This window comes from Somniosus microcephalus, chromosome 15, assembly GCF_052327205.1.
Source record: "Somniosus microcephalus isolate GS21.2 chromosome 15, FLI_Smic_1.0, whole genome shotgun sequence".
Classification (NCBI taxonomy): domain Eukaryota; kingdom Metazoa; phylum Chordata; class Chondrichthyes; order Squaliformes; family Somniosidae; genus Somniosus; species Somniosus microcephalus.
Window position 1 is genome coordinate 112247535 of NC_141001.1, and position 27891 is coordinate 112275425.

Below are 27891 nucleotides of genomic sequence, written 5' to 3' on the forward strand. Positions count from 1 at the left end.
TTAAGGGAGAGAGTGCTAAATGAGCTACATGAAGGTCATCTGGGGGGAGTGAAAATGAAAAGCCTAGCTAGGGCTTATGTGTGGTGGCCGGGAATCGATCAACAAATCGAAGACCTAACTAAGAGCTGCTTAGGATGCCAGAAGGTCCAAAATGCACCACCACATGCCCCTCTACACCCATGGGAGTGGCCCTCCTCTCCATGGCAACGGGTGCACATTGATTTCGCTGGTCCATTCATGGACTCAATGTTCTTAATAGCAGTGGATGCTCATTCAAAGTGGCCTGAGGTGATAAAGATGTCTTCAACCACTACAGAGAAAACGATTGCAGTCCTACGGACCATATTTGCCAGAAACGGGTTGCCAGAGCAGATCTGCTCTGATAATGGACCACAGTTTGTGTCCGACGAGTTCCAAAAATTCATGAAAAGGAATGGGGTAAGGCATTACACATCCGCCCCGTATCATCCAGCCACCAATGGATTGGCTGAGAGGTTCGTACAAACCTTTAAGAAGGCGATAAAGGCCATGTGCGATGAGGAAATTCCACTACAGCATAAGATGGACAATTTCTTATTAGCCTACCGAAACGCGACACATGCAGTTGCCAACCAGACCCCGGCCATGATGTTCTTTAACCGAAGGTTGAGATCTCGTCTGGACTTGCTCAGACCAAATGTGCGAAGAAATGTTGAGGACAAACAATTCCAGCACATCAACGAGAAGCCGACAAGGAGCTTCAATGTAGGGCAACCAGTCTTGGCCCGGGACTATCGAACAGAGAAGTGGCAACCCGGAATGATATGTACAAGGCAGGGACCATTAATGTACACAGTGGATGTCGGGGAGAACATTGTGAGACGCCACGTCGATCAGATCTTAGCATCACAGGAATGCATCAACCCATGTCTCGAGTACCTGGGGATGAACCCGACATACCGGTAATATCTACTTCAGACCCAGCAGCAGTGGAACCCGATGAACTACCCGATGAAAGGGGGTCAGAATCGCCTCTGCACCAAGAACAAGAACCTCCGGAAAGGCGCTATCCCGAAAGGGTCAGGAAGCCGCCCCAAAGACTGAATCTATAAATGGACTTTTGTTATTGAATGTACATGTAAAAATGTAATTGTTATTTGAATATTAAGGGGGTATTATTAATCTAAAAAGGGTGGAATTTTAGTGTATGTGCTTTAAGTCAGAACTACTTTTTACAGCTCCTGTATACTGTAGTACCGGCAGTGACCACACTGGTATATAAGCTGTGCGCATGCCTCTGTACCCCAGTCTAGAGATTACCCTCCTCCAGTAAAGACCTGTTATTTGTTTATGTACAGCATCTGTGTAATTATTTATCCACTGAACTATGGATCTAACACTCCCCATCTTGTGTTAGTGAGCTTATTCAGGATGTTGTTTCGTGTGCTCACTTTTGCCTTTGTCTTGTCGATGTGGTTCTTGAAGGTGAGGCATCGGTCAAGGGTGACTCCTAAGTAGATAGGGTGCTCGCAATGCGCCAGTGTGGCTCCACACCAGGTTACTTTCAAGGTAAGAAGTGGAGATGTTCGCTGATGATTGCACAGTGTTCAGTGCCGTTCACAACACCTCAGACAATGAAGCAGTCCATGCCCGCATGCAGCAAGACCTGGGTGACATTCAGGCTTGGGCTGATAAGTGGCAAGTAATATTCACGGCACACATGTGCCAGGCAATGACTCTCCACAACAAGAGGGAGTCTAACCATTGCCCCTTGATATTGAACCATCACCAAATCCCCCACCATCAACATCCTGTGGGGTCACCATTAACCAGAAACTTAACTGGACCAGCCAGATAAATACTGTGGCTACAAGAGCAGGTCAGAGGCTAGGTATTCTTCAGCGAGTGTCTCACCTCCTGACTCCCCACCATCCACCATCTACAAGGCACAAGTCAGGAGTGTGATGGAATACTCTCCATTTGCCTGGATGAGTGCAGCTCCAACAACACTCAAGAAGCTCAACAGCATCCAGGGCAAAGCAGCCCGCTTGATTGGCACCCCATCCACCACCTTAAACATTCACTCCTTCCACCACCGGCGTACCGTGGCTGCAGTGTGTACCATCTACAAGATGCACTGCAGCAACTCGCCAAGGCTTCTTCGACAGCACCTCCCAAACCCGTGACCTCTTCCACCTAGAAGGACAAGGGCAGCAGGCGCATGGGAACACCATCACCTCCAAGTTCCCCTTCAAGTCACACACCATCCTGACTTGGAAATATATTGCCATTCCTTCATCGTCGCTGGGTCGGTCAAAATCCTGGAACTCTCTCCCTAATAGTACTGTGGGAGTACCTCTATCACACGGACTGCAACGGTTCAAGAAGGTGGCTCACCACCACCTTCTCAAGGGCAATTAGGGATGGGCAATAAATGCTGGCCTTGCTAGCGATCCCCACATCTCAGGATCGAATAAAAAAAAGAAATACTTTAAAAAAAAGTTATTGATATTTTTTTAAACCTCCAACATTAATTAAAATCTGAAGGAATGTGACTCCACACTTCTAAAAGTTAATTTTCAGTGCAAGAGAGATGTTTGGCAGTAATTAAGACTTACCACGCCGTTGAGCATGTACTTAGATCGTAATGGACAAGCTCTACCTTTCTGTGGTGAGTTTAGTCCGTATCTACGACATCAGTACAGGAACTTCACGCCGTTCAATACATTTGAATGGTGAGTCAGGCCGCGAGATACCATTTTCACACAGCTTAAGGAGGAGTGCCGCAACTTCGAAATCCTGCCTTTAACCACGCATCTCCACTCACTGGATGTTGCTGTCCGATTTGCGCCCAAATAACGGTGAGTGCTGTTAGCCTCACCATTATTTTCACGGCAAAATCTGGGCCATTAGGACATACTTGGTCAAAGAAGTCGGTTTTAAGGGATGTCATTAAGGAGGAGACAGATGTGGAGAGGCAGAAGGGTTTAGGGAGGGAATTCCAGAGTTTGAGGCCTAGACGGCTGAAGGCACGGCCGTCAATGGTAGGACGACAGGAGTGGGGGATGGACCAGAGGCCAGAGACTGGACCCAAAATTATCTCTGGCTGTTGAGCAGTTATCCTCCCTCCCAACAACTTAACAGCCCGTAATTAGCCACGTGTTTGATACTATACGATTGCCATATATTTTAAGGCATATTTCAATCCTTCCCAGGATAATAAAACTAATTTAATCAACTTCCTTTTGTATCCAAATCAGCCAGTGGCATTGCTATTTGAAGACCAGAAATACCACCAGTCACCTTCAGAGGGCCCTGTGTGCCTGTGTGCTTCCCGTTGTTACAGAGACTATCGCCACTGAGTTCAGTACATGAATGCTGCCAATTCTTAAAGAACTTGCCACATTGAACTTTTACAAAGTATTTACAGTACAGACACAGGTTATTCGGCCCAACAGGTCCGTGCCGGTGTTTATGCTCCACACGAGCCTCCTCCCAACCTACTTCATCTCACCCACCCTATCAACATATCCTTCTATGCTTTTCTCCTTCATGTACTTACCGACATTCCCCTCAAATGCATCTATACTATTCGCCTCAACTGCTCCATGTGGGAGCGAGTTCCACAGTCGACTCACTCTCTGGGCAAAGATGAACTTGTAAAGGGTCCAAATTTGGTATTTAGCCCAGCAGCACTGGCAACTTACAAAAGCAAAATACTGCGGATGCTGGAAATCTGAAATATAAACAGAAAATGCTGAAAATAATCCAGCAGGTCAGGCAGCATCTTCAGAGAGAGAAACAGAGTTAATGTTTCAGGTCGATGACTCTTCGTCAGAACTGGAAAAAGTTGGAGATTTAACAGGTTTTTAAGCAAGTGCAGGGGCAGGGCGAGGGGGGGAGGGGAAGGACAGAACAAAAGGGAAGGTCTGTGATAGGATGGAAGGCAGGAGAGATTAAGAGACAAAAGGTAACTCCAGATGAGGTGTAAATGGCAATGGCAGATTGATCGACAGCTGCCATGTGAGAGAGAGAAAGAAATGATAGGGGCAGAGGTTATGGCCTGGCCCATCCCTCGTTGCCCAGAGAAGGTGGTGGGAGGCACTTCAAGGGGCACTGAGACCCAGGCCCATTCTGGCAACCTCCCTTTCCTGAAGGTCTTGATGACGATCTGGCAGCTTTGCTGGTGATTTTCTGGTGCACAGAAATGATTAGACTTATCTAGGGAGGGAAGTGGGGTGGGGGGGTTACCTCCAAAACGGGCGGGAAGTCGGCGGTGTGCCCACGGCTCCTGCCCAATGGGTTCACCGAGAAGCCTGAACCATTTTCAGGTCTGGGCCTCATTAGAATACAGTCGGCGAGCTGCCCAACAGTGCCGAATGAGCCAGTGAGTGGCCAGCTCGCTGAACCGGGGTGGGGGTGGGGGCAGGATGTCGAGGCGCTTCACGGGCCAGCCGAGTCAGACTTTGGCAATAAAAGGAGGCGGACGAGGTGCACCGGGGTGGGGGGGGGTCCACCCCTCCCGGCATCCCGATTCCTCCTGGCCCCACGCAAAAATTCTTCCCGGAAAAGTTGCAGGTCGGCTCTTTAAGAACCTCTGGTTAGGCCATTGACCGCCAGGTACCAGGTGGAATGCGCAACGTACACTTGCAAATTGCAAACAAGGTCCTAGGTGTCAGATGTGGCTCAGTGATAGCACTCTCAGATGGTTGATGGGTTCAAGTTCCCACTCCTGAGACTTAAGCCCAGAAATCTAGGCTGATCCTCCAGTGCAGTACTGAGGGAGGAGTATCTGCAAGTGTCAGAAGATGAGCTGCAGATGACATGGCACTCATTTATTAATTGACTTTGTGTCAGCGAGGATTTTCTTAAAGCAACACCTCATGTCACTGCTGTCACACATTAGATTTGTGAATTATTTCAGCTTAGTAACAAGGTCAGTTGCATATTTTCAATGCCAGCTGTTCAAAGCACGTCTGTAACATATGAAAAAAACCCATGTACATTCCTGCAAGTAGCTACAATTCCACCTTTGCCAGTTATGGAGATTTGAAGTAGCTGAAAACATAAAGTTCAAAGAAAGCTGTACTGTATGGAGTGAACTGTACTCTATGATGTGGAACCACTTCAGAGTCTTTTATGCATTGGCATGTTTTGCCAGCCTGATAGTTTACGCTAAATTTATAAATATAATAATAGGAGGATGATCTTTGTAACACCGAGGTTATCTGTAGCTTTTCTTTAAAACAGTAATCAGCAACATAGACATCTGAACAATGTGATGGTGTAAGGTACAACCTTTAGCAATCGGCAGAAGAAACCTTTCTCTGTCTAACATACTCTCTCTCACACTCTCTCACACACTCTCTCTCACACACACGCTCTCACATCACACACGCTCTCACACACACTCTCACATCACACGCTCTCACATCACACTCTCACATCACACACTCTCTCACACACTCTCTCTCACACACACGCTCTCACATTACACACACTCTCACATCACACGCTCTCACATCACACTCTCACATCACACACTCTCTCACACACTCTCTCTCACACACACGCTCTCACATTACACACGCTCTCACATCACACGCTCTCACACACACTCTCACATCACACACTCTCTCACACACACTCTCTCTCACACACACACTCTCACACTTACACTCACACATACTTTCTCACACAGACACACACATACACACATATACGTTCTCACATACACGATCTCATACACTCATACTCTATCACACACACGCTCTCACACACTCACGCATTCACTCACATACACATCATACTCACACACTCACTGACATATTCTATCACACTCACACGTAACACTCGCTCTCACCTACTCTAGCGCACTCACAGGCACACTCGCACACTCATGCACACATGCACCCACATACACATCATACTCACACACTCACTCGCATATTCTGCCACACTTACACATACGCTCGCTCTCACATACTCTATCATTCTCTTACACATACTTTCACACACTCTCAATTTCTCTCACACGCTCACTGACACACACTATTGTACTCTGCCAGATTCTCACAATAAAAGTAGACGCAGAGTTTTCCACTTTGTCCTTTTTTTGCGCCAACACAAACAAACTGAGAAATATACCCCTTGGGGCAGAAGAGTGGATTCGCATCAACTTCTCTGTTATTACAGCCAAGTCCTCGGGAGATCTGCTAACATTGAAACCTTCTCCGAATCAGCAGTTTCTCTGCCAAGTAAGCATTAATCTTAAGACACCTCCGGTGTATGAGTAATTTATAAATGGCTCTATCGACATAACCTGGAAAGCTGTAATCAGTAAGATGGTAACCATGGCTGTCTTTTAATTTCAGAATCGAACAAAAGACTGAGACTGCAGCGCAAGCACTGGCTGCAGAAAGAAAAGGTTCTCTCTGATCTTGATAAAATGAAACACAAAATGCGTCAACTTCAAGGTAATGAAGCGAAGAAGGACATTGCAGACTAAGGTTCAGCTCTATTAGATTATTTGTCTCCTGAATCCCATTCACTGACGCGATTGGCTGGGCTAGAAATTCAATGGCAGTGCACCTATTTTTAAAGTGCGAAATGGGCACCTAAGCACCCAATATGGCGGGCGGGGCGGGTGCGCTCATTAAGTACGCCTTATTATTGAAGGCAGAGAAAGAGGCATCCACGGCCCGTGCCTGAAACAGGTGTTAGGCCCTTTGTGTATCCAAATAGGGGGCCCTCACACCTCCTTGAAGTCCCCAAAGGCCCCCGGTGCAAAACCGGGCTGCCCTGAGTGCAGTTGGCTCTCCAACTCTTTCTCACTCTTGACCTTTTTCTTCTTTTGAATCCGGGGTGAGTAGATTACCTGAGAAAGAATCAGAGGGTGAAGTTGCACCGTTGCTTTTCACAGGGAGGCGAGTGGGAGCCATGGGGCCGGCCAGCATGGTGCCCACAAGGAGCCCGATTCAGCCTGTAGTGGTGGAAGGTGGGTGGACAGCGCCTTCTCCAGAGGAGGTGAAGCTCATGGAAGACGTACAAAGCATGGAGGTAGGTGGGCATTCCATTGCTTCCATCTCTGTACAAGACACGAAGCATAATGATATTGCAATTAGCTGTCAGTTTGGCTCAGTTAGTAGCACTTTTGCCTCTGAATCAGAGAGCTGTGAGTTCAAGCCACACTGCAGGACTTGAGCACGTAATCTAGACTGACACTCCAAAGGAGCGCTGCGTTGTCAGAGGTGTGGGTGTGTTGTCCTTCAGATGAGATGCTAAAGAGAGGGCCTGTTGGCATGTTGAGGTGGGTGTTGAAGATTCCATGAAGTTGAAGGTGAGCTGGGAGTTCTCCTGGTGTCCTGGCCAAAATAAATTTGAAGGCGAGCTGGTGTCCTAGCCAACACGACGTGGAAGGAGTGCTGGGAGCTGTCCTGGTGTCCTGGCCAACATTATTCTTTCAACAAACACCGCACATAAAATAGATGAACTGGTCATTCAATTCATTGCTGTTTGCGGGATCTTGCTGTGCTTTCACCGACTGCAATTCTGGAAATAAATTGCGTGAGGCAATTGGAATCATTTCTCAGAGATTTTGGAAGCCAGTTACATAAATGCAATCCTTTTTTTCTCCACCCTAATATAAAGTGCACTTATGAGAAGTGATAAAGGCTCCTCGAATACACAGAAATTTATGAGGATTACCAAAGAGAAATAAAGTTCAGCCAAAAACCTTCCTGCCATCAATAGCACGCAAAAATTCACTTATTTTTGACAATTGGTTACTGAGTAGTTGAGTACATTGTCCATTAAATCTCAGGGCCGAGGATTCAGGTGCAGCCCAAACTAATAGGATGATGGTCTCCTCTCTCCGAGGTGACTGTAAAGATTCTAAGTTAAGTGGGTCTGAGCAGCAGCAAAGTGCCAATAATTCAGGACGGCTGTGAGTAAATTGGCAGTCTCAAACAGAGAGGCCATGAAGGGAAAGAGAAATGGAAAATGTCACATTGGTGCAGTACTGAGTGCTTTTCCGAGTTTGGGATTGGCCCTTTTGTTGGGGCAGTGTAGAGGGAACTTTACATCTAGGCTCTGTTTTCCTTGATCTCCAGTGCTTGATGCCAACAATGGAACGCATAAAGGTAGAACATTGTTTCATTTCCCATCATCACTGACATCTCTTGCACTCCTCATAGCTGAGCCCCCTTAGCATAACAGCTAGGTAAATCATTTTTTTCAATTATTTGTGCACCATAGTTTTTTGTTTAAATACAGAAATAAGCCAAGAAACTATTGGTGGCAATATTAGCGGTATGGCAATCCTCTCTGTCCGCCATTTTAACATAGCCATTGACCTTTTTTTGTTAAGTGACGAACGGAGGAAGTCACAAGCACACGTTTACCGACCAATATCAGCAATAGTCATTTCTACACTGTAGTAATTCTTAATAGCTTAGGTCTGGCACTTCTAGCTGAGGCAGAAAGCAGACAGTGGGCGAGGCTTATAAACAGCACATCCTGGCATGCTGTGGGAATGGCCAGTTTGGCATCACTCCGTCCACCACCGGCGTACCGTGGCTGCAGTGTGTACCATCTACAAATGGCACTGCAGCAACTCGCCAAGGCTTCTCCGACAGCACCTCCCAAACCCGCAACCTCTTCCACCTAGAAGGACAAGGGCAGCAGGCACATGGGAACACCACCACCTCCAAGTTCCCCTCCATGTCACACACCATCCTGACTTGGAAGTATATCGGCCTTTCCTTCATCGTCGCTGGGTCAAAATCCTGGAACACCCTCCCTAACAGCACTGTGGGAGTACCTTCACCACACGGACTGCAGTGGTTCAAGAAGGTGGCTCACCACCACCTTCTCGAGGGCAGTTAGGGATGGGCAATAAATGCTGGCCTTGCCACATCCCATAAACTAATAAAATAAAACAGTGACTACACATCAAAAAAGTACTTCATTAGCTGTAACATGCTTTGGAGCGTCCTGAGCTTGTGAAAGGTGCTATACAAATGCAAGTCTTTCTTTTGCCGCCATGCCGTAGTGAAGAGGAGAATCCAGCCCACCTGTGTCTAAAGTTCTTGGTTTGGACACTGCGACGGGATGTTGCCTGCTTCATGCTCAGTCACTGTACCCGTGTACACTTTATGTGGTCTTGACTCTCCTATTAACCTATCAATACCTGTATCTTTTAGATGCATCTATCAGAAGTCCAAGCTATGCTAATGAAAGAACGCCCTTCAGCTCTCAGCAAGTTGGTCTCCAGTCAAAGGCCACTCTACAGTCAACCAAACGTCAAGAGGGTTCTGGCATATCTGAACGGTGATTTCCCAGACCAAGGAACCTACGCCTGGGGCAAAACTATTCCAGAGGTAAGCAGTTGGTGAGAGAGCCTCTTTGCTTCCCATCGGAGACTGTGTCCGCTTAGCTACTGTTACCGATCAAGCAGTCTTGTCAACTGGTGCAAACAAGTACCAACTAGTTACAAAAGTAGATATATTTTCCTCTCCCAATTCCACTGTAAATACCCTCTGTCCTTATTACAAGATACTAGGGAGAAAATTAGCAGCGGGATTGGAGCACAGCACGCACCAGATGTGACTTCACAAAATCAGCTCATTTAAATCATTGGTAAAAGGGAAGAAAGACTTGTATTTATATAGCGCCTTTCACGACCTTAGGACGTCCCAAAGCGCTTTACAGCCAATGAAGTACTTCTTGGAGTGTAGTCACTGTTGTAATGTAGGAAACACAGCAGCCAATTTGTGCACAGCAAGCTCCCACAAACAACAATGTGATAATAACCAGAGAATATGTTTTAGTGGTGTTGAATGTGGGATAAATATTGGCCAGGACATCAGGAATAACTCCTCTGCTCTTCTTCGAAATAGTACCATGGGATCTTTTATGTCCACCTGAAGAAGGCAGATGGGGCCTTGGTTTCACTCCCTCAGCACTGCATTGAAGTGACAGCCTAGATTTTTGTGCTCAAGTCTCTGGAGTGGGACTATGAACCCACAACCTTCTGACTTGGAGGCGAGTGTGCTGCCCACTGAGCCACAGCTGACATTGCCTGTGCACATTGGCCCAGATGGGGGGTGTATAGGTGGGATATCTGATGAGCTATCAACTCTCACTGGGCTGCATTTAAAGGGATGCAGCCACTTAAAGGCAAGTGGCCGTATATGAGGGCAAGATTTGTATGAGTTCCTATCAATGTTCAAAACAGACTTTAAACAGTCGGGGGAAGTGGGAGAAGAGGTGGATAGGCAAACCCATTATGGAGACATGAAACATGTGGGAATGTGGCTGAGTGGCCCCTGTATGATGGGTGACAAAAGAGAGGTGCCGCTGCATGAGATGGGTGCGAGGAATATTGTTTTGTTGGCACTTTCCCCAGAGAATGATAATGCACCATACCTGGCAGCAGGAGGGGTACAGGCTCAGTGCTAGGTATAGTACCAAGGATTACATCGGATATACGGCACAGGAGCAGGCCATTCAGCCCAACCAGCCCATGCTGGCATTGATTCTCTACTCGAGCCTCCTCCCGTCTTTCTTCATCTAACTCTATCAGCATAACCCTTTATTCCCTTCTCCCTCATACGCTTATCTAGCCTCCTCTTAAATGCAGCTATACTATTTGTTTCTCCCACTCCCTGTGGTAGCGAGTTCCACATTCTCACCACTCTCTGGGTAAAGAAGTACCTTCTGAAACCCCCATTTGATATCTTGGTGACTATAAAGTTTCAGCTTAGATTATGCGTTCAAGCCCTTTAGTGGGACTAAAACCCACAGAGTCAATCACGCTTAAGTGTGCTAACGAGTGTGCTAACGAATTAATAGCCAGAACTGGGAACAGATGTGGTAGAAGATGGTGTACTTTAAGGGCATGGTAAGATGACACTATTTAACAGTACCATTGCCGGGTAGCATTCCCAGATTTGTGTGCCACATGGTGTTGCCTGTCGCCCTTCTTACCCATGCCAAGAACCTCACACAAGCTTACAACTCTTTCATAATATCACATGCATACCCATACCTTCAGCAGGGCACACAATGAAGCTGCAACTTACCACTGAAAGCCTCAGTACACTGATATCTCCCGAGGGCTACACACATCAAAATATTGCAGCACAACCTAGTTGCACGATGCATGGACACTTACTGAAACCCAGAATGGGAAAATGTCTGTCACTGCATGTGTTCCTTCAACCTTGAAATTCCATATTCCGAACCAACACCCATTATTAACTTTACCTTCACTTGCTATCTTTCTTTTTTAATTCAATCTCCAGATGTAGGCTAAGGCCCTGAGCTCTGGAATTCCCGCTTTAAACCTCTCTGCCTCTCGACCTCTTGCTTCTCCTTTTAGGATGCTCCTTAAAAACCCACCTCTTTGACCAAGCTTTTGGTCGCCTGTCCTAATGTCTCCTTATGTGGTTCGGTGGTTAATTTTGTTTGGTAAGAGCAACTGTGAAGCAACTTGGGACGTTTTACTTTGTTAAGGGTGCTATATAAATGCAAGGTTTTTTTAATTCGTTTATGGGATGTGGGCATCGCTGGCAAGGCCAGCATTTATTGCCCATCTCTAATTGCCCTTGAGAAGGTGGTGGTGAGCTGCCTTCTTGAACTGCTGCAGTCCGTGTGGTGAAGGTTCTCCCACAGCGCTGTTAGTTAGGGAGTTCCAGGATTTTGACCCAGCGACGATGAAGGATCGGCGATATACTTCTAAGTCAGGGTGGTGTGTGACTTGGAGAGGAACTTGGAGGTGGTGGTGTTCCCATGTGTCTGCTGCCCTTGTCCTTCTGGGTGGTAGAAGTCGCGGGTTTGGGAGGTGCTGCCGAAGAAGCCTTGGCGAGTTGCTGCAGTGCATCTTGTAGATGGTACACACTGCAGCCACGGTACGCCAGTGGTGGAGGGAGTGAATGCTTAAAGGTAGTGGATGGGGTGCCGATCAAGCGGGCTGCTTTGTCCTGGATGGTGTTGAATTTCTTGAGTGTTGTTGGAGCTGCAACTCATCCATCACACTCCTGACTTGTGCCTTGTAGATGGCGGAAAGCCTTTGGGGAGTCAGGAGGTGAGACACTTTTGTTGTTGTAGGAGTCGCTGGCAAGGCCAGCATTTATTGCCCATCCCTCATGACCCTGAGAAGGTGTCACAGGGCTAAAGAGGTACATAGAAACATAGAAACATAGAAGCTAGGAACAGGAGTAGGCCATTCGGCCCCTCGAGCCTACTCCGCCATTCAATGAGATCATGGCTGATCATCCAAACTCAGTACCCTGTCGCTGCCTTCTCCCCATATCCCTTGATCCCTTTAGCCTTAAGAAATATATCTAACTCCTTGAATATATTTAATGAATTGGCCTCAACTGCCTTCTGTGGTAGAGAATTCCACAGGTTCACCACTCTCTGGGTGAAGAAATTCCTCCTCATCTCTGTCCTAAATGGCTTACCCCTTATCCTTAGACTGTGACCCCTGGTTCTGGACTCCCCCGCCATTGGGAACATCCTTCCTGCATCTAGTCTGTCTAGTCCTGTTAGAATTTTATAAGTTTCAATGAGATCCCCTCTCATTCTTCTAAACTCCAGCGAGTACAAGCCCAATCGACCCAATCTCTCCTCATACATCATTCCTGCCATCCCAGGTATCAGTCTGGTGAATCTTCACTGCACTCCGTCCATGGCAAGAACATCCTTCCTCAGAAAAGGCGACCAAAACTGCACACAATACTCAAGGTGTGGTCTCACCAAGGCCCTGTACAACTGCAGCAAGACATCCTTGTTCCTGTACTCGAACCCTCTCGCTACGAAGGCCAACATGCCATTTGCCTTCTTAACCGCCTGCTGCACCTGCATGCTTACCTTCAGCGACTGGTACACAAGAACACCCAGGTCTCATTGCACTTCCCCGTCTCCCAATCTATTGCCGTTCAGATAATAATCTGCCTTCCTGTTTTTGCCACCAAAGTGGATAACCTCGCATTTATCCACATTATACTGCATCTGCCATGCATCTGCCCAATCACCCAACCTGTCCAAATCATCCTGGCGTTTCTCGGCATCCTCCTCACAGCACACACGCCCACCCAGCTTTGTGTCGTTTGCAAACTTGGAGATATTACATCTAGTTCACTCGTCTAGATCATTAATATATATTGTGAATAGCTGGGGTCCAAGGACCGATCCCTGCGGTACCCCACTAGTCACTGCCTGCCACTCGGAAAAAGACCCGTTTATTCCAACTCTTTGCTTTCTGTCTGCCAACCAGTTCTCTATCCAAGTCAGTACCTTACCCACAATTCCATGTGCCTTAACTTTACACGCTAATCTCTTATGCAGACCTTATCGAAAGCCTTCTGAAAGTCCAAATGTCGCAACAAAAATATACAAATTCCATTGCCTTTAAGAGCATGTTGCATGGTACGTCCCTTGTCCACATTCGAAATGGTCTTTGAGGACAAAATGGGCAATCCTGGCACAAAAGCTGGGGAATTTCACCGGGTATCCATTTGAATATTTTTGCAGGTATTCTGGGGTTGTGATGATGCTAGGGCATGGCGTGTGTTGAAACACTCTAGCTCACAAAGTGCAGCCCGCTGAATAATCAACAACAACCACTTGTATTTATATAGCACCTTTAATGTAGTAAAACGTCCAAAGGAGCTTCACAGGAGCGTTATCAAACAAAATTTGACACCGAGCCACATAAGGAGATATTAGGACAGGAGGTAGGTTTTAAGGAGTGTCTTAAAGGAGGAGAGAGAGAGAGATAGAGAGGCGGAGGGGTTTAGGGAGGGAATTCCAATGCTTGGGGCCCAGACAGCTGAAGGCACAGCCGGTAATGTTGGGGCGTACAATGTCGGGGATTCACAAGAGGCCAGAATTGGAGGAGCACAGAGTTCTTGGCGGGCTCCAGGGGATTACAGTGATAGGGAAGGTCAAGGCCATGGAGGGAGTTGAACACATAGACGAGAATTTTAAATTCGAGGCATTGCTGGACAGGGAGGCAACGTAGGTCAGCGAGCACCCGGGTGATGGGTAAACTGGACTTGGTGTGAGTGAGGATACAGTGAATAGTGTTTTGGGTGAGCTCAAGTTTAAGAATTGGGCATGTAACATGCCTAAGGCCTGCTCGACTAGTTTTCCTGCACCCGTTTCGTGCCTGCACAGCCAATGCGACTGACTGATCTCCTTAACTCCCTCTCTGTAAGCCCACCTTAGCTGTAGCTTTCCTTGCTAGTTGAATTTGATGCTGTGTGCAGAGATGCATTATCAGCAGGTACATTCCAATAGGACATATATAAAAATGGCCAAGGAAAGACCATCAGGCTAAATAGTGCTCACTAAACTACAGCTTACTTGCACTGTCAGCTGTGACTCAGTTGGCAGCATTCTTGCCTCTAAGTCAGAAGTTTGTGGGTTCAAGTTCCACTCCAAAGATTTGAGCGCAATAATCTAGGCTGACACTCCAGTGCAATGCTGAGGGAGCGCTGCATTGTCGGAGGTGCTGTCTTTTGGTATGAGACGTTAAACTGAGGCCCTCGTCTGCTCTCTCAGGTGGACGTAAAAGATCCCATGGCACTATTTCGAAGAAGAGCAGGGGAGTTCTCTCTGGTGTCCTGGCCAATATTTATCCCTCAATCAACATCACTAAAACAGATGATCTGGTCATTATCACATTGCTGTTTGTGGGAGCTTGCTGTGCGCAAGTTGGCTGCCACGTTTCCCACATTACCAACAGTGACTACACTTCAAAAGTGCTTCATTGGTTGTAAAGGGCTTTGGGACACCTGGTGGTCGTGAACGGCGCTATAGAAATGCAAGTCTTTCTTTCTTGTAAACAGCAGAATTTGACTCAATTCAGGCCTTTCCTATATCTGGAAGCAACATTCTCTATAAACTTCCAGCACTCCCCTCCTGTGATTTGTTTTTTGTTTACTCATGGGTAGTACCCATAAAAGTGTTGGTGGAGGATCTTCGTCTCTTTCACCCTGAAAAATGGTGTGGTAGGAAGACAATTTTCTTTTTAAGAAACCTATCATCCAAGGCCCGTCCGATTTGATTTTGGAGCGAGCCACAAAATGGGCAACCAGATCTCCTGCCCGAAACAGGTGGGAGCCTTATTGCAATGTTTAAACCGGTTGTAGGACCCCTAATGTGATTTTCGTGTAGCATGGAACGGAGCTCACTCTCCGCTAACTCCGCCCGCTGAGCACTGAGCGGTCTAATTAGTGGGCTTCAACAGGCCTACTGCAGGCCCTTGCATGAAAACGAAAGAGACAGCCACGCCACTGAATTGTGTGGGGCCAGGAGAAGCATGAATGCTCCTCCTGGCCCCTCGAAAGCTGTCCAGACCGCTGCCAGTCCAGTTGTGCACCTCTTCCCCCCACAACCACCACAGGATTGCCTCCCCCACCTCACCCCTCCTTAAAACAATGACTTTCAGCTGGGCCCCACATTTTACCAATTGGCAAGCTGACCGACAGCAATAACTCGCCAATCACATTCAGATGAGGCCCCAACGTGCGCCATCCACGGGCGGACAGTGTGACCCCTTTGCAGTCTATCTGAAAATTGGCTGCGTGGTGTCTAGAGCCATCGAAACAAAACTGTTGTTCTCGCAAATGGAATCATTGCAGCACAGGAGGAGGCCATTCGGCCCGCAGTGCCCGTGCCGGCTCTTTGTAAGTAACTTACTATTATTTATTTATTAATCAGCTGGTGGCCAAGAGTGAAACGCCAGAATCCCAGTTGCCAAGTTAGGCCCAGACTCCGGATTCAGGTCACACTTACACTGTAGGGGACTATTTTACAATTGACGTACTGCCAACTGGCAGCCTTGTGCACTGAGGAGTGCCGGTCGGAAATTTAGAAACAACTAAGTTGGCGGTGTGTGCCTGAATTTTGGATGGGCGCTGCCGGTGGGTGAGGCTCCGTGCCCGCAACTCCCACTCAATAACTTATCCCCATAACTGAAGTGTGGGGGTGTGAGGCTAAATCTCTTTGCACTGATACTATTGTAGTGTAAATCTAGCCTTGTGGCGGAGCCACCAGGGGGACTCTGATCTAATGTACACAATTATCTTTAACAAATTATTAGCTACAGAATGAATCTGTATCTTTGTTCATATCACTGCATGTACATAGCGCGGTCCCTTTAAGAATGAGACCAAACGCGATGACGTCATCACGTTGATCACGTGATCCTCCAGCAGCAGGAAAACGTGATGACGTCATGACTTCAGGCTGGGGAGCTGCCCTAGCCAGTCCTCGTGGAGCCAGCAAAGAGTACAGACCTGTAATGTAGTTCTCCTGTGTTTTCGTTTTAAAATCTGTTGATTAGTATTAAACATCGTTTGTTTGATAGACTGACTCGACCTCAGTCCTTTAGTTAGGAATCTAGCCATTCCTACAGCCTAACACACAACAGTGTCGATCACTTTCATCTTTCCAGTTCCAAGAGGCTATATTTCAATGATAGCTAATCATTATGCAATGCATGATTTTAAATAACGCAATTTTCAAATGTATTTGGATCAGATTTGTTAGTGTTTCGGATCTATTATGGGTCACTGCATGTGTCATGCTCAGTGCTGGCACTCTCGCCTCTGAGTCAGTAGGTCATGGGTTCATAGTCCCACTCCAGAGACACGCCAGTGCCAGTGCTGAGGGAGTGCTGCACTGTCGGAGGTGCCGTCTTCCAGATGAGATATTAAACCGAGGCCCCGTCTGCCCTCTCAGGTGGATGTAAAAGACCCCACGGCACTATTTCGAAGAAGAGCAGGGGAGTTCTGGACAAAATTTATCCTTCAACAAACACCTAAAAACAGATGATCTGATCCTTTATCACATTGCTGTGTGTGGGAGCTTGCTGTGCACAAATTGGCTGCTGCGTTTCCTACATTACAACAGTGACTGCACTTCAAACGTACTTCATTGGTTGTAAAGCACTTTGGGACATCCTGAGGTTGTGAAAGGCGCTATAGAAATGTAAGTTCTTTCTTAATTATTTTCTACCGGCAGCTTCTCATTGGGAAATATAACAATATAGAAAAGAAAACAGAGGAAGGTTCCTTCTGGTTTTTGTTCATCACCATTCAGATGTACATCCATGGTTGTGCGTTATAAAAATCGCTGCTCTATCCCTGCTTTAGCTGCTGGAGAACTGTACAGCTCGACTTAAGCTGCGATGCGCAGCCAAGATCCTCTTCAGCCCTGACGGAGAGCAGATCACCTCGTGGGAAAGAATAGAGCGAGACATGTTGGTGTGCGTCTCTCCGGGCGAGCCTTTCATGACTAGCACAGGTTGGTACTGTCTTGACATCCTGAGTGAATACCGGCGAGCAGATAAAAACAAAAGTGCTGACATACATAGTGTCCCTCGGATTACTGGGCTTTATCAGCCTGGGAGGGGAGTTTGAAGCCTGTCTTGTGTTGTCTGGCGCATTAATTAACAGCCTTTGCACACACAGTCAAACTTGAAGGGCTCAATGAATCAGACGAATTGACACAACCTGGCATATAATTACTATTTTTTTGTTAAAATGCACTTTAAATTTAAATGATTCATGTTTTCGAAGATGTTGAAATCAACGGAAGTGAAGATCGGGGCTGTTTCTATAACGGGCGGTCGATTCACAATGCCAGTTCAACGCTTGGCGGTGTCGGTGGCGAGGGGGGTTGGGGGGGGGAACAAGTTGAAAATGTACCACAGTTTTTAGAGTTTAAGGGTCAGTTCTGGGCTCCCAGTCGGGTGTGATGGTCACACATGGTGGATATTCGTGGGCACACAGCCTGCAAATGTCCAATGAATGCTTAATCATTGACTGTGAGTGTCATGTCCCACTGTGAGCACTGAATCAGTCCTTAAACTCACATTTAGCCCAGGGTTTTTGCTTCTTTTACCTTTCAGCATTATACAGAAAAGCCATTTTATTTTTAATTATTTTCTTTTCAATTTTCTTGTCCTTTCCACTCATCTCCCCTCCATTCCCCTCTCCTCTCCTCTCTTTTCCCTTCTCCTCTCCTCTCGCCTCTTATCTCCTCTTCCCTTTCCCCCTCTCCTCTCCTCTCTTTTCCCTTCTCCTCTCCTCTCGCCTCTCATCTCCTCTTCCCTTTGCCCCTCGCCTCTCCTCTCCTCTCTTCTCCTCTCGCCTCTCATCTCCTATAGTAATCTGGGATGTAATGTTTAAGTTATCCACCAGATGGAGCCAAATATTAAGGGTTCACATTCACCAGTATTTAAGGTAATGGGTCATGTATTCAATGTCCTGGTACACCAGTTTATACGGTAATGTGGCATTGCATTTTGGGTATGACTCAGAGGTTCATCCTCCATCTTGGCTCGTGCAGTAAGAAATTTTGCTTGCCTACAGCTGGTAAGAGCTATGTCTCTCTGCTACACCATGTAAATAAACAGCTGGGTTTTGTTCCTAATATCTCGCTTCTCTCAGTTTCTGACCTTACCACTAGGATATCACATCTCCTCTTCCCTTTCCCCCTCTCCTCTTTTCCCTTCTCCTCTCCTCTCGCCTCTCATCTCCTCTTCCCTTTCCCCCTCTCCTCTCCTCTCTTTTCTCTTCTCCTGTCCTCTCGCCTCTCATCTCCTCTTCCTTTTGCCCCTCGCCTCTCCCCTTTCCACTCCTCTCCTCTCCTCTCCTCTCCTCTCTCCTCTCCTTTCCCCTCCCTTCCCCTCCCCTCTATACTGTGAACAGGGTTTGCATTACAAAGTAACCAGACCCTCACAACAGTCATATCGAGCCTCTGCTTCTCTTGTCTCAAGGGTAGAATCTGAGCTGCAGCAATTATTGGTGTTTTAACTCATCACCATCCTTTCTTCATCAAAAGGCACAAGGCTTCTTTGAATACAACGCCATCCCACATAATTAACCCTTCATTATCAGAAACAATGATCAAGGAACAATGTAGCTTTGCTACTCAACTCCTTTAAAAAAGCAGGAAACAGTAGACTTGGAGGGTGAACGATTGGGTGCTCTTCATTCCTATTCTCCTAAGAAAAGGGAATAGGAGGTCTGAGGTTGAAATTCTGACAAGTTAAGGTGGCTAACCCAATTAGTGAAACCATATTTTGATTTGTTAGCCTGACTGCTGTCAATCATTGTGAAGCTAGTTTTTGCAAATGTGTGTGGTCCATGCATAGCATAGAAACATAGAAACATAGAAGATAGGAGCAGGAGTAGGCCATTCGGCCCCTCGAACCTGCTCCGCCATTCAATGAGATCATGGCTGATCATCCAAATTCAGTACCCCGTCCCGGCTTTCTCCCCATACCCCTTGATCCCTTTAGCCTTAAGAAATATATCCAACTCCTTCTTGAATATATTTAATGAATTGGCCTCAACTGCCTTTTGTGGTAGAGAATTCCACAGGTTCACCACTCTCTGGGTGAAGAAATTCCTCCTCATCTCTGTCCTAAATGGTTTACCCCTTATCCTTAGACTGTGACCCCTGGTTCTGGACTCCCCCGCCATCGGGAACATCCTTCCTGCATCTAGTCTGTCCAGTCCTGTCAGAATTTTATAAGTTTCAAGCATCTCCCAAATTTCCCATTTTATAAGCATCTCCCAAAACCGCCTTTCTGCACACAGGCAGGATAATTCAGCACAAGAAGAGTCAAAGATGGTAAGCAATATGGAAGTAATGTCTCAGTGCATATCGATGTACTTGTGTTGGGGGCTGTTATCACCATGCTAATGTAGTCTGTTCAATATACATTATGCGTGGATGCGATTGCTGCTGTTTAGAAGGATAATAATGGAGATCTCAATCTCAACAAAACAAAGGATGAACACCCATCAGTATAAGTTTATAAATGTGCATTGTCAAACCCAGAGGAATAAGTAAGTATTGTATAAATTCCAGTGCCTTTTGGCACATTTCCTAAAGTTATAACATCATTAGAGCACATGTCTGTGGGCATTGTTGCAGTAGGAGCATAATCTATATCACCTATGTGGATTCCTGCTTGCACGTTACTTACTCTTAGATTTTAAATTGATTCTGTTCACTGGCTACACTGCAGAAAATAAATAAAGTTCATGGATCTCGTCTCAGCTTCTCTCACCGATAGTCTGGGGCCTGTCCAAGCATCTCAGTTATGTTAAAGTGACAGTCCATCACTCTAATACAAGAGCAGTGCGGAGGCTAGTTACTCATGTGATCGGCAGTTCACCCCCTGGTTCCTTAAAGCCTCTCCACCGTCTACAAGGCTCAAGTCAGAAATGTGACGGAACACTCACCACTCACCTGGATGGGTTATGCCGCAACTTTAAAAAAAATGTGTTCACAGGATGTGGGCATCGCTGGCAAGATCGGCATTTATTGCCCATCCCTAGTTGCCCTTGAGAAGGTGGTGGTGAGCTGCCTTCTTGAACCGCTGCAGTCCGTGTGGTGAAGGTGCTCCCACAGTGCTGTTAGGGAGGGAGTTCCGGGATTTTGACCCAACGACGATGAAGGAACAGCCGATATATTTCCAAGTCAGGATGGTGTGTGGCTTGGAGGTGGTGGTGTTCCCATGCGCCTGCTGCCCTTGTCCTTATAGGTGGCAGAGGTCACGTACACTCTAAAAGCTCAATGCCACCCAGGACAGAGCTTGTTGGCACCCTGGTCATCAGGCTTAATATCCATCCTCACCATAAGCAGGGTAATGTGGATGCAGTATGTACAATCTACAGGATGCACCGCAACAACGCACAAAAGTGACTTCAACAGTAACCCCATCCCCTGCCACCTCTTCCACGGAGGAGAGCAAGAGCGGCAATGTTGTGGGAACACCATCACCTCCAAATTCCCTGCCAAGTCACACGCCATCCTGACTTATATCGCTGTTCCTTCATTGTCACTGGGTCAAAATCCTGGAATTCCTTACCTGAAACTGTATGGGAGCACCATCACTACAGAGATTGCTGTAGCTCAAGAAGAAGGCCTAACACCACCTTCTCAGGGCAACTATCAATGGCAATAAATGTGGCTTTGTCAGTGTTGCCTAAATCTGTAACCTGAAATAAATGTGGCCTCTCTGCAACAACAACAACTTGCATTTATATAGCACCTTTAACATAGTTAAACGACCCAAGGTGCTTCACAGGAAAGTTACCAAATGAAATTTGACACTGAGCCACATAAGGAGATATTAGGACAGGTGGCCAAAAGCTTGGTCAAAAAGGTAGGTTTTGAGGAGTGTCTTAAAGGAGGAAAGAGAGGTAGAGAGGCAGAGAGGTTTAGGGAGGGAATTCCAGAGCTTAGGGCTTAGATAGCTGAACACCTCTATGTGGGAATGACAGACGTTAAGAACGTAAGAAATAGGAGCAGGAGTCAGCCATTTGGCCCTTTGAGCCTGCTCCGCCATTCAACAAGATCATGGCTGATCTTCTACCTCAACTCCACCTTCCTGTAGTATCCCCAAATCCCTTAATTCCCTTAGTTCCCAAAAATGTATTGACCTCTGTCTTGAATATACTCAACGACTGAGCATCCACAGCTCTCTGGGGTAGAGAATTCCAAAGATTCACCACCCTCTGAGTGAAGAAATTTCTCCTCATCTCAGTTCTAAATGGCCGACCCCTTATTCTTAGACTGTGATCCCGTGTTCTAGATTCCCCAGCCAGGGGAAACATTTCCCCAGCATTAACCCTGTCAAGCCCCTTAAGAATTTTATATGTTTCAATTAGATCACCTCTCATTCTTCTAAATTCTAGGGAATAAAGGCCTAGTCTACTCAATCTCTCCTCATAGGGCAATCCCCACATCCCAGGAACCAGTCTAGTGAACCTTTGTTACACTCCCTCTAAGGCAAGTTTGTCTTTCCTTAGGTAAGGAGACCAGAACTGTACACCGTATTCCAGGTGTGGCCTCACCAATACCCTGTATAATTGTAATAAGACTTCTACTCTTATACTCTAATCCCTTTGTAACAAAAGCTAACATACCATTTGCTTTCCTAATTGCTTGCTGTACCTGCATGTTAACTTTCTGCGATTCATGTACAAGGACACCCAGGTCCCTCTGAATGCAAACATTTCCCAGTCTTTCACCATTCAAAAAATATTCTGCTTTTTTGATTTTCCTATCAAAGTGGATAACTTCACACTTCCCCACATTGTATTCCATTTGTCATGTTCTTGCCCACTCAGTCAACCTGTTTACATCTCTCTGCAGCTTCTTTGCATCCTCCTCACAGCTTACTTTCCCACCTAACTGTGTATCATCAGCAAACTTGGATACGTTACATTCAGTCCCTTCATCTAAGTCATTAACATAGATTGTAAATAGCTGAGGCCCAAGCACTGATCCTTGCAGTATCCCACTAGTTACAGCCTGCCAACCCAAAAAAGTCACATTTATTCCTACTCTCTGTTTTCTGTCCATTAACCAATCCTCAATCCATGCTAATACATTAGCCTCAATCCCAGGAGTCCTAATTTTGTGTAATAACCTCTTGTGTGGCACCTTATCGAATGCTTTTTGAAAATCCAAATAGACTACATCCACTGGTTCCCCATTATCCATCCTACTAGTTACATCTTCAAAAAACTCGAACAGATTTGTCAAACACGATTTCCCTTTCATAAAACCATGTTGATTCTGCCTAATCATATTACGATTTTCTAAGCGCCCTGTTACCACATCCCTAATAATAGATTCTAGCATTTTACCTACTACTGATGTCAGGCTAACTGGCCTATAGTTCCCCGTTTCTTTCTCTTCCTCCTTTCTTAAATAGCGGGGTGATGTTTGCTACCTTCCAATCCATGGGGACTGTTCTAGAATCTAGGGAATTCTGGAAGATTAATACCAGTGCATCCACTATCTCTGCAGCTCTCTCTTTTAAAACTCTAGGATGCAGGTCATCAGGTCCAGGGGATTTGTCTTCACTTAGTCCCATTAATTTCTCCAGTACTATGGCCTAGAAATTCAGTATCGCCATGTTTGGGGCGCTACAGCCAGGCGTTCGCTAAATTTAGCGCCCGGCGCAACTTTGCACCACCTTCGCCGAAATTGAGTTGCATCGCCCCAAGAGGTTGCTGCTGTGCTAAAGCAGGCGATGCACGACTATCATAAGGCGCTAAGCCGGCGAGCCGAGGCGCTAACACCGAGGGCGGGCGCAGCGCAGGTGCGGCGAGTTGCTGATTGAAGGCAGACACGCTGGCGCCGGTCAGCTCTTAAAGGGGGAGGGTGGACTTGTTTGGCTGCCATGCCCTGCACACTGCAGCCCTGAAGCAAGGCCTGACCATTGCTGGATCATCATTTCTACGCCCAAGACCATGCAGAAGGCTAGGGAGCGAGCGGAACGCTTCAGCGAGGGTGCCCTGAGGCTACTGGTTGGCGCAGTAGAGCGCAGGCGACCTGTCCTCTTCCCTGACAGTGGGAGGAAGCCGCTTCCCAGCGAATACCGAAAAGCCTGGAGGGAGGTGGCAAACAGGGTGACCATCAACAGCATGGTTGCCAGGACTCCACTTCAATGCAGGAAAAAGTTCAACTACCTTACTCGGGTTCTCAGGGTGAGTACCCTTTCCACTATCCTGTTCATCCCTGCATGTGCACCTCAGTTTCTGGCCAAAGGGACCTGAAAGCCCCAATGCCCAGCCCTCATCCAAGAGCTATGGGACTCTCATGAAAACTACTTGCACATTCAGCACTTTACACACTGTCAGGGCTATTCCACCATGGGAGGCAGTGCAGGCAAGATGAGGGCTTGACACTGTCAGGGCTATTCCACCATGGGAGGCAGTGCAGGCAAGATGAGGGCTTGACACTGTCAGGGCTATTCCACCATGGGAGGCAGTGCAGGCAAGATCAGGGTTTGACACTGTCAGGGCTATTCCACCATGGGAGGCAGTGCAGGCAAGATGAGGGCTTGACATTGTCAGGGCTATTCCACCGTGGGAGGCAGTGCAGGCAAGATGAGGGCTTGACACTGTCAGGGCTATTCCACCATGGGAGGCAGTGCAGGCAAAATCAGGGTTTGACACTGTCAGGGCTATTCCACCATGGGAGGCAGTGCAGGCAAGATGAGGGCTTGACACTGTCAGGGCTATTTCACCATGGGAGGCAGTGCAGGCAAGATCAGGGCTTGACACTGCACTTAGAGGCCGTCCTTTCTCTTGCAGGGCAAGCTGGCCCACAATCACAGGCAGTAGCGACAGACCGCGGGAGGCCATCCTGACCTCAAAGAGCTCAACGACCTGGAGCAGCGTGTGGAGCGCATTATGGCAGGCCGGCTGACTTGCCCTGTCGCCAGTGGAGATGCTGACCCTGTTCTGGACAGCAATGGTAAGGTCATCACCTTTTTGACCTCTCTCTTTCCACTTGTGCCTCACACCAGCATCCTTTGCCACTATCGAACCAATGCAGTGCATAGCAGCACTCATGCCTCCCTCGTTGCCACCCTGTCCTCGCTCTAAAGCAACTCTTGTGCCTCCCTGCTTTCAGATGCTGATTCGCCAGGTGAGGAGGCGGGCCCTCAAGCTGCCACTGTCAGTGATTCTGAATTCGAGGAGGAGGAAGAGGAAGCCGGCCCATCAGTGCCACCCTCAGCCGAGGCAGCCCATGGCCATGATGGGGATACGTCTTCCCTGGAGGGGAGCAGGGGGGAAGGGTCTGAGGAGAGTGAAGCTCCGGGGCCCAGCGGGCTGCAGCAACGCGGGAGGGGTGGGGAAGCTCAGCGGCCTTCTCCCCGGAGGGTGAGTGCGGCCTCCAGTCCTGCTATGGTGAGCGCAGAGGAGGTGCGGCTCCTTGGTAAAATGGGCGCCCAGGCTGAGCGCAGGCACACTGAGCTCATGGCTGCAGTGGCAAGGATGCCTGACTCCATAGAGTCACTGGCAAGGAGTGCTCAGGAATTTGGGGCAGCACAGGCTAGGAGTCTGCAAGAACTCAGTGCAGCACAGGCAAGGAGTCTGCAGGACTTCACGGCAGCACAGGCTAGGAGTCAGCAGGACTTCGCTGCATCACAGGCGGCTTCCAGCCAAGTGCTCAGTCGTGCCATGCATTCACTGGCTGGTCTGATGCAGACACAGATCAGGGCCACATGGGCACTAACTGCTGCCACACCTCGCTGGATCGGCCAGGCATCGCTGGGGCCCTCGCCGCGTCGCAGCAGCCCAGCAGTCTGTGCTTCAGCAGATTGCTGCGCATGCTGCAGTGGTGGCCCGTGCGAGTGCCAGTGTATCAGCCAACCAGGGAGTGCCTGTGCTCTGTCAGGTTGGCAGCATTCCTGCAGCCAACATTGTCACTCCTCCACTGCAGCTGTCACCACCCGTAGGACAGACTGCTGCCACCCAAGCAGAGTTGGAGCAGTCAGCAGCCGGGCCCTCCATGCCCAGAGCTGGTCCAGGCCGCCCCCCAAGGGCATCTGCCGTCTCACCATCTGACCTTCAGCAGCCTTCCCCCAGCCTTGCTGCAGCCACTGGGGTCCCATTGAGGAGGAGCTGCAGGGCGGGAAGGGATAATTCGCGGAAGCGAGGCGGATCACCCTCACAGGGGAAAAAGTAGAAGGTGTGGCCAAATGTTTTGTTTATATATGAAGGCCGAGAATGTTTTTTTTATATATGAAGGCCGAGACTGTTGTGTTTGTTTTTTATATGAAGGCCGAGGATCATGGTCATTTTTGTTTAACTGTTTTTTTCATTTTCTGAAGGTTGTGAGAGCCTGTTATGTCTCTGACTGTTTTTTGGGGGGTTTATCTGAATTAGTTTGTCATGCGGGAAGGGCACAGAGTTTGCACAGTAAAACATTTTCTTTAATCACATTGTCCATGTTTGCACTTTGAACTATTTGTTGCCGTGACCGGCTGAGGGCTTGCGGAGCGGCTCCATTCATGTTCTTTCGTTGGCACAAGCCATTCCCTGAGAGGGGGCCTAGAACCAAGTTGCAATAAGCCGCCGATGGACGGCCCTTGCACTTTGTGCCTCCCTCCCATCTTGGTGCTCCTCCTCCTCCTCCTCTGGTGGTCCTCCAATGTCTGCTGGCAGTGGTTGAGTCCTGAGGATAGCCAAGTTGTGCAGCATGCAGCACACTACAACGAAATGGGAGACTTACTCAGGCGAGTACTGTAGGGCTCCTCCGGAACGGTCCAGACAGCGGAACCATTGCTTGAGCACGCCGATTGTGTGCTCAATGATGTTCCTGGTAGCTTGATGGCTATCATTGTATCACTCTTCAGCAGGGGTGCTGGGCGCACAGAGCGGGGTCATCAGCCAGGTGCATAAAGGATAGCCTTTGTCCCCGAGAAGCCATCCTCATGGGTGAGCCTGGGCTTCAAAAATGTCTGCCACAGAAGTCTGGCGCAGGATGAAGGCATCGTGGCTGCTGCCTGGAAAGCGGGCATTGACAGCTAGTATGAGCTGCCTGTGGTCACACACCAACTGGATGTTGAGCGAATGGCAGCCCTTCCGGTTGCGGTAATCCTCAGCATTCTGTAGAGGTGCCCGCAAAGCCACATGCGTGCAGTCAATGGCGCCCTGGACCATGGGGAAGCTTGCTATTCCTCCAAATCCCATTGCACACTCTTGCTGCTTGTCCAGGGTCATGGGGAAGGAGATGTACTGACGTCTCCTTCTGAAAAGGGCATTGGTCACCTGGCGGATGCAGCAATGTACCGCGAACTGAGAGATGTTGGCAATGTCCCCAATAGCAGATTGGAAGGAGCTGGTGGCATAGAAGTTGAGAGCCACCGTCACCTTCACTGCCACCGACAGAGACATCCTGCTCCTCAGCTGTGGCTGCAGATCTCTGCGAAGCAGGTGGCAGACCTCAGCGACCACCTCCCTTCTGAATCGCAGCCTCTGAACACACTGCTACTCAGACATGTTTAGATATGAGAACTGCTGGCGGTATACCCTGGGTGGGTAAGGCCTCCTGTGCCGACGCCTTTTGGCCCTTCTCCGTCTGGCCATGACTGGCACTCTCTCACGGCGTCTCTGAGCCCTTTGAATGCAATGCAGTAAGCCAACGTTTCCACCCATTGCAGCCCCCATTATATGTGGCGACTCAAGGCTATGGCACTGAAAGTTAAATCCAAGTGCAAAGCTCTGGCCTGAAGCCAGAAGTACCTGTGCGAGCACTGAGTCAAAGCAGAAAGCTCTCTCCCTTTGTCTCTCTCCAAATATCCGTCTCTCACACAGAAAGATTGCCACAAAATGGCTGCCACTTATAATGCAGGAGGAGTCCCTTTTAAATAGCGCCCCCCGCGCCCCGCAGCGACTGGGAACCGTTCCCCTCTACCAGTCGCTGGGGGCGCCAGGCGCACAGAAGGGCGGCACCACTGAAGTTCCGGTTCGGGGCGCACCAAGGGCGTTGCACCATGAAATTACATCAGGATCTGCACGCGCAGCTGAGCGGGCGCTGCGGTTTTGCGCCGCCGCTAAACCTTGAATGAAGTTCGCGAGAGGCGCAGATCGCGCCGCGCCCGGGCGCTCGCCGCTTAGCGACCCACTTCTCCTCCTCCTGAGGCGCTAGCGGCTGGCGCAAACAACTGAATTTCTAGGCCTTGGTCTTTACTTTAACTGATTTCTTTACGTTCCCCATTCTCTATAGACCCTTGGTTCCCCATTATTTCCAGAATTTTTTTTTGTCTTCTACCCTGAAGACAGATACAAAGTATTTGTTTAATGTCTCTGCCATTTCCTTATTGCCCATTATAATTTTTCCTGTCTGCCTCTAATGGGCCCATGTTTATTTTCACTAATCCCTTCCTATTTACATACCTATAGAAACATTTACAATCTGTTTTTATGTCTATTGCTAATTTACTCTCATATTCTTTTTTCTCTCTCCTTATCAATTTCTTGGCCCTCCTTTGCTGAATTCTAAAATCTTCCCAATCCTCAGCCTTACTACACTTTTTGGCAACATAAAAGGCCCCTTCCTTTGATCTAATAC

The 27891-nt window shown here is 48.0% G+C and overlaps 1 protein-coding gene across 1 annotated transcript in view; it reads left to right on the forward strand.

Moving 5' to 3' along the window:
• Positions 1–27891, forward strand: part of LOC147107159 (doublecortin domain-containing protein 1-like) — a 731408-nt gene that overhangs the window by 634555 nt on the left and 68962 nt on the right. The window contains exons 33-36 of the mRNA XM_086008298.1: positions 6354–6455; positions 6902–7038; positions 9183–9359; positions 17148–17298. Of these exons, the coding sequence (XP_085864424.1) occupies positions 6354–6455; positions 6902–7038; positions 9183–9359; positions 17148–17298 (567 nt within the window). The remainder of the gene's footprint in view (positions 1–6353; positions 6456–6901; positions 7039–9182; positions 9360–17147; positions 17299–27891) is intronic.